The 14,529-nt window shown below is 39.0% G+C and overlaps 1 protein-coding gene across 3 annotated transcripts in view; it reads right to left on the bottom strand.

The window, feature by feature from the left end:
• Positions 1-8,258, bottom strand: part of GABRA1 (gamma-aminobutyric acid type A receptor subunit alpha1) — a 43,493-nt gene extending 35,235 nt beyond the window's left edge. The window contains exons 1-3 of one of the 3 annotated variants that reach the window (XM_015641920.2): positions 7,897-8,258; positions 5,510-5,597; positions 1,736-1,848 (exon numbers count right to left, since the gene is read on the bottom strand). In XM_015641920.2, coding sequence (XP_015497406.1) covers positions 1,736-1,848; positions 5,510-5,583 — 187 coding nt within the window. In that variant the 5' untranslated portion in view covers positions 5,584-5,597; positions 7,897-8,258. Of the gene's footprint in view, positions 1-1,735; positions 1,849-5,509; positions 5,598-7,411; positions 7,431-7,691; positions 7,778-7,896 lie in introns of those variants that run through there. The other 2 variants (XM_015641922.3, XM_015641921.3) reach the window with 2 other exon arrangements.
• Between the last annotated feature and the right edge of the window lie 6,271 nt (positions 8,259-14,529).

Below are 14,529 nucleotides of genomic sequence, written 5' to 3'. Positions count from 1 at the left end.
CTCCAATCCTTCCTTCCCTCCACCCCACACTTCCCATCAATCATTGTTTCTTTCAAAAGCCATACAGATTGCTATTTAACTTTGCTATTTAACTTTGTGAAGAGAATAATTTCCTTTCTCTCAGGAGTAAGTCTCAACTGGACCAGATGATTCTTTCATGAGTACACCTTTGAAGTCTGCATTCAGAAATGTATATATAAAGACACAGACATAAGACTTTATACTGATGTGCTTAGTTCTCTAAATTGCAATCCAGAGAGTGAAAATCATTTCTCTGCATCTCCCTATGTTTTCCCTTCTAGTATCTGTTTAAAAAACCATAATAGCTATAAAACTCATATAATAAATCATCATATGCTCAGATTTTTTTTTTTTAGATATGTACCAGACTCAGTTTACAGAGTGTCATTTGTTTATTGTCTTCTGTGCTTTATTTACTCTGGTAGAGTAGCTGACTGAACTCTACAGTTCCATTAAACAAAGAATAGAGGAGCATTTATCTACCCTAGGTCAAGGGTTCACAAGAAAGCAGGCAATAATACTGGTAGATAAAAGTAAAAAAATACTCTTCTTTTGCTGTCTATTACTTGAAATTGCACATGAAGATTTACAGACCAAGACATTATTAAATGTGTTAATTAATACCTTTTAAACAGAATTTTATCTTTAGCCATTCCTCAAACTCAGTGAAGTCAATGTAGTGAAGAGTCTGGCTCACAATTCAAGAACAATTGCAAGATGGTAGCCTCAAACTACAGAATAACCTTACGATTAATCACCTTCCATTTCATCCTCAGAAGATGAAATAAGAATTCTTCATGTAATACCCCCTTATATTGCAGTTCATCCACGAGTGATTATAGGAAAAGAGTCTGAACTATACTTTGTGGGGTGGCTTGCTCTGTTTCATTTTTATCTGAAGAGTCCAAAAGGAAAACAGAAAAAAAGACATCTGAAAGAGGCAAAGCCAACCTCTCCATGCACTGGAAAGAACAGATTTGTGCTTGTCCATTTAGAATTTCCATGTTTGTGAACAGTAAGCCTTTAAGACCCAATTTTGGGATCATGTCACAGTACAACAAATCAAAGAGTGAACACAGTGATGTTGATGAAGACCAGGCTTTGTAACAATGTTTTTATAAAGACATATTTACTATGCATATTTGTTTTTATGCCTTTCTCTGGATTCAGCACCAAGAGCAGAAGAAAAGAGAGAAAAAGAGAAGAAGAAAAGAGACTTTTACCAAACTGTGAAGACAAAATATTACAGAAACAAATCCTTACATATCTAAGTAGGAAAAAACATAATCTTAAAAACTTCTCTATGAAAATCTACTAGGGTAGATTGATACTTTCACTTCTAAAAGAACAAATCCTCATGAAAATAGTCATAGATATATGGGCTATTTAGGCCTCATTCTTCAGCTTGTGAGGTCACAGGTTGTATTTTTATATCTTTTTTCTTTATACAGTCAAAGTTTTACTACCCATTCAGAGATCTTCTTGAATTGTGAACCAGTTTCTTCTTCTTTTGGGTATAAGTGTGAGAAAACCAAGTATGTAAAAGACAGGGAAGGTATGGCTTTTTGGGGAAAAAAAAAAGCTATATATAAGCATTACTTTATGTGTATATATAAACAGAATTAAAACAAGCATATTATGGAAAAAATAATAATATTTTTACTGACTTTTTATCTAGCATGCAACACTGAAAATAATAATATCCATAACACACCTCCCAGTCCTGGTCTCAAGCGGTTGTCATAACCATCCAGAAGACGATCCAAAATTCTGGTGAACACTGTGGTGTTGTCCTTAAGTTCATCTTGTGATGAGGTTTGTCCATAGCTGAAATACACATCAGTTAGCACTGAAAAACATTAATCCACCCATAACCTTAGGAAACAGTAATTCCAAAATCTGTTTAATCTCACTTGTACTGGTTTATGGTCACATAACCTCCTCCATATAACAAGATTGTAGTGCTTTGTAAAGTTCTTGCTTATTTACATTTTTCTCCTTAAATTGCAAGATTTTAAATCATAAAAAAGTGTCCCTCTATAAATGGTGAGCAAATAGAATGCCAGATCTTTAATGTTTATCTCATTATTCCTTAATGTTTATAATGTGCTAATATGTGTTTTCCTCAGGAAAATGCTCATTTGTCAGCAAAGAGTAATGTGTTTAATTCATAATAGCTATAAACGGTTTGCATACAAAGAAAGATACAATAATTTAGAAGACTGACAAGTACTGACAAAAATAGAGATATCTTCTTTTTAAATACAGAAGTAGACTGAGTGTGTGTAAATTTTCATAGATCTATATGTAATTTTGCTTTTATTTCTCATTTTCCTGTAGCAGTTAGATTTGGAGGAGTATCTCCATCTTTGCCTTTCAAATGCATAACGAAACTATCTGTTGATATGAAAATCTCTTGTGTCTATAAAGCTGCCCTTACAGATCCCTATGTATATCTCTAACTCAGTCAAAAGTCCTAAAATTTTACTTGAAGAAGGATAAAATTAAAGCTCTTTGAACTCAGCTACCACAATATTCCATCAATACAAATCAGAATGAAATCCTTAGGCTTAATGGTTTCTGTCTGCTGTAGATGACACTAGAATCAACCTTTCTCTTAAATCTGAGACCTTTACCTAATACCCTGTCACAGATGATTCCTTTAATCATAGATTACACTTGTCTTAAATCCTAACCCAGTAGTGGTTTTTCATTCATTGCTGGGAAGACTTCCATTACAAACACGTGGAGTCATCAGGGATAAAAGCAAAAGTGCTGCTTTTCAAAACATAATTTTATTGCCCACATTGCTACTGAACTGGAGAAACAGTACAGCACCAAAAACTTTCCTTAGGATCAGGTCTAGGGACAGAAGTGATTCTTCCACTGGCCAGCCTGGTTTGTGTCTGGGGTACGTGGTTCTTGGTGCCCTGCCAGTCTTTCCTGCTCTAACCACTGAAGACCCTCTCAGGAGGAATATGATGTCACACAAAATGATCAGGTTCTGTTAAAATACCTATGAAATATTTTTTCTGTGAGCTGCATCAGTCAGACATCCTTTGTGTATTCCATGCTTACATTCCACTTGGATCAAATACAGAGAGAAGAAGGAAGGATACCCTGTATATAGGTACTCTGGAAATGCTTCCAAGTTTATTTTATAGCACAGGTTTGAGTATTTAACACTGCAAATTTAAATCAGTTTCAGGACTGACATCCACGGAAGTTTTAAGAATTTTTGGTTTATTTCTACAGGGTGTGATGTTTTAATGCATATTAATCATTATTTCTAATGAAAAGGCAAAATACCTAACAGTTTTTAAAAAATATTCCTCCAGCCATATCATACAACTTCATTTAAGAAAAAAATAAATTGATTTATATTTATTGATCATGCCTACAATTGAATTTTAATTCACAGACAATATTTTTATGCTTTCTCTATGTTACCAAGTAACAAGTTCTCCTGCTGTCACTAGCAAGCATTTTATCTTTTAAAGGATATTTCCTCATACACCTTCCCCAGAATTTTAACACAGGACCTTCAGTGGATTAAATTTTATATTAACACTCATTGTCAGAAAAAAAGCTTCTCTTCATACATATCTCAAGGATAGCAGAAGGTCATGAGTATTAAGGTGGAAAAAGGATACGAAAACACTTCAGAAATGTTAATTGTAAGTAAATGAATATGTTTGTGAGGAGGCATCAGGAAGATGGGCTGGAGTTAGTGCAGTTGGATACCGTGCCCTGCTCCCATGCTGGAAATCACATTTGTCAGTGCCCTCACCTGCTCTTCCCACCATTTTAGCAAAGGTAAAAAGCACTGTGAGGGCTGGGTTTAACTGACATATGGTCACAACAGGAAGATTCTGAACATTTGTGCACATATGGAGTAGACTGTAAGTCCAGAGAGATTGTGACTTTTAATTCAAAACACACATATTAAAATAGTCCTATTGCTGGGCTTTTTTTTGATAACAAGAGTGACATAGGAAGACTGTCTTTCTGTATTTTCTTTATCTAATTTATCAGTTGTTTTTAATCATAAAGCATTATCAATATTACAGAGGGAAAGCAAGGCAACTAACAACAACAAAATGTCTTTACACAGATCTACTCTGTGTAAGGTGTGTATATTTTGAGAAAAAAATTACTGCATGCAATTGCATTTTCACATTAAACCCCAATCTCATAAAAAACTGTGCACGGACTCCATCTACAGGTCATTATATTCCTGACACACCATCGGATTTTAAAACTCTGGTCCAATGCATTTTAATTCTCACATCAGGAATACACATGCACCCATTACAGCTACAATAAATGTATGTGCATAGATATATGTGCAAATATCTATACAATAAATACGTTTTCACAAAATTCTCTTGCTAGGTCAGACTAAGTACTTCAGGAGTACTTCAAATCTTGTTTTAATATATTATAAAAAGAAAGGGTTTTTTTTTCCAAAATGTTATTTGATACAGCAGCTGTTACATGAATCATCCACTCTTATTTCAATTTTTTTTAAAGGAAGTGCTTGTGCAGATGAACCTTTGCCCATTACCACTCCACACAAATTTAAATCTTCAAGGCAGTCAGAAAATAAGTTCCTCTAGAACTGTGAGTGCATAAGAAGATACGGTGGAGATCAAGGCACAAATAGATCTTTTAGGGATCACTACTAACAATAAAAATATTCTACTGATTTTGGTCATTAGGTAACATCATTGACAAGCACATTAATGTTTCTTGTAATACAAAAGCATATCTGAGAGTCTTCTTAAATGTCTTCACTGAATTTTGAATTGCAGACAGTACTTCAAGCATGCTCCAAACTGCTCATAGTCTTTAGTTAAGCTGCTAGTTGTTTGATGAGGTGTTGTATGATTACAAATTGTTCTTAATACTAACTTTATTTTTAGATTATGATTTCAACAAATATTCCACAAATACTCAGTGCTGAAAGGTCTTTCAAACATAACTATCATGGGCTTTGAGCTTACAAATTCTTCTTCATGCAAGCAGTCTCCCTGATTTTCAATACAACTACTAAGTTAGCACATGGTCCTGCCCAAGAAAGTTAAATTATGCCTCTGCTTGCAGGCACAATAAAGTTACTAAAAGCACTTAAATTAGATTAAAAACAATCCTTCATTGTACTTTTTTCCTCTCTGAAGAAACTTGTATTTCTGAGTAGTCATTATATAAGAATAGAAAAAAATTGTTTAGGTGTTTAAGAGTAGATTAGTTTCAATTTATTTCAGGAAGCTTTTGCTTATTTTCTTCATCATATTGAACAAAAAAGTTTCATGCAAGCAAATAGTTTTCTTTGAAACTTCACTTAGATTTAGCTGGGACTTGAGCAGGGATTAACTGCCCCCAATACACTTAGTGGTAGTGCAGCCCATACAGTATTCATCTTATGCTGCTCCATTAAATTAAAGGTTCCAAAAATACGTTGGTGCAATAAAAAATATCTCCCCACCTTCTTTCAGTCAGTGCATTCAAGAGGAGGCTCCAGGCCCAGAGGCAGTCACAAAGCACCAGAAATCTCTTCATGGTGGACTCTGGAACTAGAAGGAAAATAACCATTAGCATCCCCCACATTAAAACAGGTATTAGGGGAAAAAAGAAATCTGACATTGGAAACTTCTGCAGAATAATTTGATGTCAGGCAATGACCTCACAAGAGTAGAGCTGATGCCATTCCAAATCAGGGTGCATGGCCTTGGCTGTTCTTCTGGTAACCTTTTATCTTTAGACCCACAGACCAAGGATGAGGTTTCTTTTGTGGTAAGGGTGTGTTCTTTATGCATTACTCTTGAACTTTAGCAAAAACAATTACAAGTAAAAGCTGCTGTCCCCAAACTCTGTGGCAATTCTTACTCAGTTTCCCTATGCTGAAAATGTGTCAAGGCACTTCCATTGCATTTCCAGATAACCAAGTGTAATTGCTTTTTTGTTTGACTTGAACCAGCCTGAGCCCTTCCAAACCTCTGGGAAGGTGTCAGTGTATGGTAGTGTGACTGAGGAGAGTGGTGCTTTTCTCAGAACCACTGCTTTGCTTTGATGTGATGGAAGCAACTTTCTTCTGGAGATACAACTATCCTCCCCTTCTCTGAAATACAGCAACAGAAAAGGACTAAAATGAGCAGATTCTAACTCTATGATCTGCTGCTACATAAGCACACTTTAGGGCTAAAGGGCACAATTCATAATGAAATGATGTGCTGACAGTCTCCACACTATCTCCTAAATCTCTACCAGTCTCTGAATGCTGCTAGGAAATGCTTTTGCATTAGCAGCCTTCTCCTCTCCAAACATCTCCTGTACTCTCTCCAGACTTCATGACTTTATTCTCAATTTACCTTTAAGTAAAAAGTAACACAACTCAAAAAGTTTCTTCTGCTTTCTAATAAACCATAAAATAAAAAGTTAGCTGATATTTGTGGAATCTGTTGCAGATTCAACTAATTGTCCAGGAGATGTTGCAAGTCCCTTTACATATCAATTCAATGTGTCCCAGAATACAGTCGATTTTTAGGATTCATTACATAAATAAGGTTAACAAATATAAATCCTGTGTTTTCCCCCAACAGTGAATTGGAGGAGTTTTTAGGTACCCCAGAAAATGAAGCACTGTACATAGAAATGTTGTTGTAGCTATAAATAAAACTCCCCCAATTCACTGCACACGCTCAGTCACAATTTAAATCAATAAAATACCGTTACAAGGTGGTATGTAAGCAATGAGATATAATTAATGTGTTTATAGCCAAATGATCGGCAGATATTCATTGAGTGGGGCTGAGCTAATCTAACTGGACAGGAAGGAGCTGGATGTGGCAGGAAAGTGTGGATAAAGATCTTCAGGGACGAGACTGCATCTTAACTTGCCCTGTAATCAGCCCCTTTAGAAAGGGAAAGACAACATCTGTGGCTTCAAAAATCACCTTCTCCCGGTCCTGCCAACTTCTGCCTTTGCAAAAGGCTCCTCGGGATGAAGAACAGAAAGTGAATTATTCTGAACTATTTTGATCTGTTGAGCTCCACGCTCGCCCCCCTTCTCCCAACACCACCCCCTGCATCGATAAACCCATAAACCCATCCAGGCACAATAAATCCCGAAGAAGGAAAGTTTCTTGCAGCTGGAAAAAGCAAATATTAATAAAGACTGAATCAGCGTTAAAGCCCAGCAGACCCCGGCCTCCCCAACCCGCACCGCCTGAGAAACCAGCGCCGGTTCTCCCATTCAAAATGGGAGCAAGAGCCACGCTTCTGGGAGCGTTTCAGCAGCGCCCACTAAAAAAAAAAAAAAAAAAGGGGGGGTGGAATTAAAAACAAAATCGGGGGCAAAAAGGGGGCATTTTGATGCATTTTGACTCACGGTGAGAGATTTGCTCCTCTCTGAGGCTCAAATCAAGACTTGTTTTCCTCCCGGCATTTCAACTTTGCATCCCCCTGCCGGAGCAGCCACCCCTCCCACCGCGCCCGCGGGAGGGAAAAACCCGAACCCAAACAACACTCATCTGCGAGAGACCGGCGGAAATCAGTCCGCAATAAAAAATAAATAAATAACATCATTGACAATGCCCATCGATCGCTGCGGATTTTCAAGCTGGAGGGATAGAGGGGGAAAAAAAAAAATCACCCCGATCCGGCGGTACCTGCGGAAAGAGAGGAGAGGAGAGAGGAGCCGCCCGCGCGCCTGGACGCGGTGCCCGCAGCCGGGAGCGCCCGGAGGGGTGCGGGCGTGCGTCCGTGTGTGTCCGTGTGTGTGTCCGTGTGTGTGTCCGTGTGTCTGTCCGTGTGTCTGTCCGTGTCTGTCCGTGTGTGCCCGCGTGCGCGGCCGGGGGTGCGAGCCGCCCTTACCGAGCCCTGGGGCGCGGGTCCGCGGCGCCGCTGCCCGGCGCTGCCCTGCCGGGTGTCCGCCCGCCGGCGCGGAGGCTGCGCGGCTCCGGCTCCGCCGCTCACTCCGCCTCGGCCATCGCCGCCGCTGCTCCGCTCCTCCGGGCACCCAAATTTCTCTTCCCAATATTCCGACCGCCGCTATACAACAAAAGCTTTCTCTTTACCAAGACAGTAGTAATACGTCCCAGGGTAAACCGGATGTGAAATAGGCTGTGACTTCATGCCAGAGAGATTTTATTTTAGAAAGGAAGGTGGTACCAAGCTCTCATCTAGAGACCAATCCGCCCATTTTTTATATGCAGCACAATTTAACTTCCAGTGCTCTCGCCCTAATCCCTTTCTCTCTGGCTGCAGACTCAAATCCTTCTACAATCTGCAGCATTATTATTACTGGGGGGGAGGCTGCGCGGCCGGGGGAAGCTGCGCTGAGCATCTTTAGACACTTGCAGTTTACAAAACAGTCTATTTTAAGGGTCGCACATTAAAAATATAACCGATCTGCGTTCGTGTTCAACCTTTGATCGAGAATTTAGTCGCAGCATAAATATGAATGAAGGCTGGCCAGAGGTGTAGAGGATGCAGCCCTACGCGCGTGTGCCTATAGACCGTGTGTACCTATAGGGACCTGGCGGCAGAGCACGGCTGTAACCAGACGGGGACAGAGATGCTGTGCAATGCTAATTAAACGCAGGTAACACGCATTTTGGGCGAGAGCCGTAGGAAATCTGTTCCAGGAGCAGGCGGCTCTCCCCCACTTCCACACGCCGGGCAGGTGCCACGGTCCCGGGGCTCAGCTGAGGGCTGTGCTCGGGGTGCCAGCCCCTGCCCACTGTCCCGCTGTCCCTCGGGGCCCCCCGGATACCGGAGCCGGGACATTCCCAGCCCCGGCAGAGCCCGGGGAGCGCCCGGCTCGGTACCGCGGCGGGGATGGGGGGGGCTTCAGCCGCCCCGCGGGCACGGGCGGTGGCCCTGCCCTGCCCTGCCCTGCCCTGCCCTGCCCCACCCGCCGTCACCCAGGGGCACAGTCCTGCCCCACAAGAACGTCACTTTATCCCCTATCCAGACCTCCCCCTCAGACAGGAGCGAGCCGGGCGAGCCCGGCGGGCGCCTGCACTTCTGCGGAGAAAGCAGGAGAAAGTTGGATGCATCAGGTCCGGAGAGGTGTCGGTGTGCGGGGAACGCAGGCAGCGCTCACCTGCCCAGCACAGGTTATCGTGCCTTTAGCTCGAGGCGCCTTTCACCAGCTTCAAGCCTTCTGCAAACACACCAGACACTGCTGCCACCAGCACAGCATGGTCACCTGTCCTTTCTCTGGTTAACGTAAAGATAAAATGAAGTCCTTCTTCAACAGCATCTCTTCCTTATAATGCACTACCAGCATCTCTGGGATGAAAAAAAATTTCCTTATATCATATGCACCTACTGGATTTGAAATACCATCTGCTTTCCCTCTTCTCCTCTCAACGCCATCACTGATTCAATTTCTCTTCCCTCCTATGATGCTGCTCCAAGGGAGATCGAAATCCATGTATCTTGTTAGAGATGACCTGAATTGCTATCTTATATTGCAGTTGAGTTATCTGTTGCAAGCTTTATGCAGATTTTTAAATTAAATATTGCCCATTCTTTGCATCCTCATTAAATGCATGATCTGTTTGTCTGTGTAACAGCACAAGAAGGTTTGCATTTGACCCAAGAAACCAATGACATTCATAGCTGAGGCTGGCAATAACTTCCAAGGTGGCAGTCATTTTGGATAAGTGCCTGATATAACAGTCTAAACACTGCAACGATTTCCCTAAGCACAAGGAAAATTGAAATTTTGTTTATCAAAGTCCTCTAGTGCACCAAGTTACCCAGTCATTACGATCAGCACTGAATAGCCACAGGTTATTTTAAAGGTTTGAAATGGACTTTTTGCTTAGTTTCTTGGCATTTCCAATACAGCTTATCTCATTTTGACTCAAGGCTGTTAGCAGTGTACAGAAAAGTAGGGAACAGAAAAAACCTACCCACTTCCCAAGGAAATTATAAGTAGTGACTTTTTAAATCACTATTGCATAGACACAGTCTATGTGGTTAGAGGGATTTTTTTTCAAATATGCAATGTTTGCACCTTCATTTGCCTTTAGCTAACACAATTTACTATGTTTTTGTTATTGCACTAATGCACAAGAGAACTTTGCTTGAGCAACAAGTAAACTGAGATCCTCACCTGAGTTTACAAAAACAACACAATGGATTTTTATTAAAGTACATGGGCATTTTGTGGCTGTAAAACCACTGAGATTCCTGTCAATAAGGCATTAATTAAGTCATTACAATGACCTTAAACTACTTTTTCTAGATTAATAAAATATGTTTACAAAAATAAATAAATATTCAATAGTCAACATAGCTTTTCATTTTCATTTCAGCATATTTAATTTTCTCCTTCATAACTCATGAACAAAGAGGTTGTAAGTTTACTTACTCTTTGTGTGTGTCTGTGATAGGTAGCTGGACAGAAAGATAGGCTGAAAAGTAGGTGGTTGAATGGACAGGGATTCATGTACCTCTGAGTACACTAAAGTAACACTAAAATCTGGAGCAACTGAAAAGCTGAAGCAGTTCCAGAGCCCATGAGACATAGCCCTGCATCCTATAGTTTTCTTGACTTATTTAATTAGTATGGAAACAATGGCAACTGGTTTTAGTTTACTAAAATGTCAAGGGTTACACATGATATTCTTTGCCTTTTTGCCTCCATGGACACAGTTGGTGTGTGCCAAAGGATTATATGTTTTCCTGAGTTCTCACTGAGTGAAAATATTGACCTAAAATTGGAAGTTGCTCATTCTTTCTCTAATTCGCATCTGCTCAGAAAGTAGGACATGGCAGAGATTCCTGTCCATCAGTGCTCACATGTAACCCAGATTTTATCTTTTCCTTTCAAAAGCTGTTATTGCACTTATCATGTCATTCCATAGTAAATGCTAAAAATATTTGGATGTAATCAAACAAATAGGCTGGTTTATGATGGATTGTGTTATCAAAACAACTGCTTAAAAAAATAAAATACAAATTGTCATTACCAGCAAAAAATGCTCTTTTGAAGGAAAAAAGCTACGTGTCTTACAATTCTTACTTTTTTCCTTTTTCATCTGAATTCCACTGACCTAATCCAAACATAAATAGGGGTAATACACTTATCAAACAAGTCCATCTGTGGATTTCAGGCACTTAACTTAAGAGAATATCTTTGAAAATCTCAAGCTATATATAGGAATGTGCATAGTACCAGTGAGCCTTAGGGTCATATGATTTCATCCTTGAACAAATTGTTCAAATGAGAAAGGAAAGATGCCTTTGAACATACGTCTCCAGGTAACTCAGTATTAGGTGATGTGCACATCTGCAGTTTTACAGTCACATCTGGAAAAGGAAGATGTCAGGCAGATGTTTTTTTCCAGCCATCTTTATGACTCCATAAAGTTTTCAAAAAGAGTTTGTCTTTCATGTTACACGGGAATGTAGAACTATATCTTTTAAAAACAATATTATTAAATATAGACAGTCAGCCAAAGCAAGCCTGGCACAGCTCTGTGCAATGCTTTGAACCCTAATGTTAGTGTAAGTGATTAGTAGCAGTGAAGTTAAACCTATTGAATCCTAATTTGGTAAAATACATTTATTAAATGATGGATTAAAATTGACATAGCAAAAGATTTTCAGTGTAGTTAGAACTATTTTTACTTCTAAGTTTCTAGTAAGCACTTTTTGAAGTCTTGCCTATTCCTTTGGTATATATACATACACATATATATAGTATTTAAATAGGTCACCTAGAAAGAATATTTTTTTTCAGTCTTTAGCTTTCTATTGTATTTTAATTTGAGTAGGAAAAATATACATATGTTTTATTTTACTTTAGGAATACATAAAACAACTGAAATTCCACAGCAGAATGCTTTGACACAATGTGTCCTGAATAGCCAAGGGATTTGAATAAAGCAAATGAAACTCAGAGATTTACTGGCATACAGCAGATCAGATGAAGAATTAGAACAGAAAGACCATCTGCTCCAAAGCTTTGAGCTCTGTTATTTACAAGTCCTGCTCGTGTGATTGAATGGAAATATTTTGTAAAATATATGACTCCGATTTGATTTCTATTTTAATGTGTTTCAGTAATATATCAAAGCACAGTTGTTAACCCTATAGTATACATAACAAAGTTCAGTGGCTTCACTTTTTTTCCCCCTTTAATTTACAGCCACAGTAGAGAAAATGGGACATATACTTGTCACTTAGTGGTGGATTTTTGTTTTGTTTTGGTAAAAGGCAAGTGATGATATATTAAAAAAAATAAGTCTCTTTTATTTTAAAATATGGTTCTATTCATCATCTCTTTCATCTTAAAAAAATTTGGAGATAGAGAAAAATGAGTAGAAACTTTCAGGGACATGCAACTGAAATCTTCATGAAACAAGTTGCACTATTTTCAGAGTCAGTCTCACTTACAATGTCTGTTAAAGATATATGACTGTTCTTTCTAGAACTGTGTTGAAAACTGGAAGTAGCACTTCTTTGAACCCATTATCTATTAAAAACGGAATAACGAGATAAAATAGCTAGATAGAAACTTAGAGATGCTGATTGTCTCTTGAGTTTTAAAGCCTTTAAGTACACTATTTCAAACAGAAAACCCAGTTACTGATAAATTTCTCAGATTTTCTAATCCACAGAGGCAACAATTAATTATGGCTTGCCATGCTGTTGCCAACCATCACCACAAAGTCTAACCTGTAAAGCCAAAAATTGAGGATTTTTTCCTAAACAATAACAGGATTTCTTGTTTGATTTCAGAAAGGAAGAATGGGATATTAATCTATTTTCTAAAAAAACCCATTGTGAAATTATAAAAACCACCAAAAAGAACAAAGGTCACAGCTGGGAGCTTTTGGGGATTACAGAAGACTTGTAAATCCAGTGGTGATCATTGATGAGATCTTTGTCAGGAGGCTTTTCCTCCAACAGCTGGATTTATCTGCAGAGGAATACCAGCACCATATGGGGTTATCTCCTGCACTCTCTGCTGCTGCTGAGGGGAAGTCTTGACTAGAGATCTGCAGTCTTCTGGAGCTTTCATGGTACAACATCAGCTGTCCTTAAAAAACAAGGCATCTCTCCCTACAGAGAGCAGTGAGTGGACTCCCAGCATCATGGTGTGTCAATCAGTTATACTTCAAAAATAAGTAAATCATTTTGTGGCTTACTGTACTTCCTGCTCTGCAGATGGAAGAAAAGATTTGTTTAGGACTCAGGATGATGACTTGCAGTTTGATATACTTAATGACAGCTCATGTTCCTATGGACCAATGAACTCACCTGAATCTTCATATTTTCTTAAGTAACTATTTTGCTCTGTAATGATGATTTTTTCCTAAAGCTGGATAAGACAAAAGTCTCTGAAAGGAGAAGCTCTAGATTATTCAAAAATTTTGAAGGTCCTTCTTTCCTTTAAAAAAAATTTCAAACTGTACCATGTTTAGTGCATTAAGAAGCCCTTGATACTGATTATTTGTAGATAAGGAAAAATAGTGTCTATGAAATGAATATGAGTTAACTGAAATAAATATTTAGAGAAATAAGAAACAATAAAATACATTTTAAAAAAATTAAGGAAAAATCATGAAGAAAAACTTCACCTGTCCTTCTGTAAATACTTGCCTTTGATTGAACTGAAAGATGTAGAGTCAGAATATCTCAATCTATATTTAGATAGATGCTTAAAACATGTCCAAATCCATCCCTTTTCAGCCAAATATTTCAGAATCCACTTAAGGCCATAGGTCATAAATATTCTTAAACTTAAATGTGTCCCTGTAGGCTGAATTTTGCTGCTTTGCTGCTTTGCAAGCCAAATACCCTGCTAACTTCTCAGGTGACCTTAGACACATTTACTGTCTCTCCTTGCCTTGGTGCTTTTATCTGGACTGAGAAGATTGCAGCTTGTGAAGTTCAATTAGCCCAATTGCCTGTAGATTTCAGTGGGTGCAGTGTTAAACTGGAACTTTCCTGAGAATACGGTTTAGAAGTCACAGAAGTTTGTGAATCAAAGGTAACGCACACATTGCCTTGTCAGGTGCTGCATCCCACCCCAGTCAGAGACACAGTGTTTGACTCAGCCATTCCTCCTACTCCAGTACCTTCCTCACTTCCTAGAGATGGTGACAAGGAGACTCATCAGATGATGTTTTTCTTCCAGTTGGGAGCACCATATGCTCCCTGGCTGCTGATGTCACTGCATGGAGCTCTGCTGGTGCAGCTGCAGTGTGCTGCCAGAGCTCCCCTGCATGCACCGTCCTGTTCTAGAGGTCCAAGGCTGTTGTAGAAACAGCCATCTGAATATTTAAGTGATATTCACATTTTCAAATTTTATTTTTGCATGACCTGCTTAAGTGCTAAAAATCCAAGTGTAGTGAGGGATAGCAAATGGAGATGGGGAGTACACTGGGGCAATTAACAAAGGGATGTAATTATATGATTTTTAGCTTAGCTTTTGCATTCATCTCTTTTTCAGTCCTTATCCAAAAGATAACTCTTCTTCAT

This window comes from Parus major, chromosome 13, assembly GCF_001522545.3.
Source record: "Parus major isolate Abel chromosome 13, Parus_major1.1, whole genome shotgun sequence".
NCBI lineage: Eukaryota > Metazoa > Chordata > Aves > Passeriformes > Paridae > Parus > Parus major.
The sequence above is the reverse complement of the archived record's forward strand: the minus strand, read 5'-3'. Positions and strand labels throughout refer to the sequence as shown.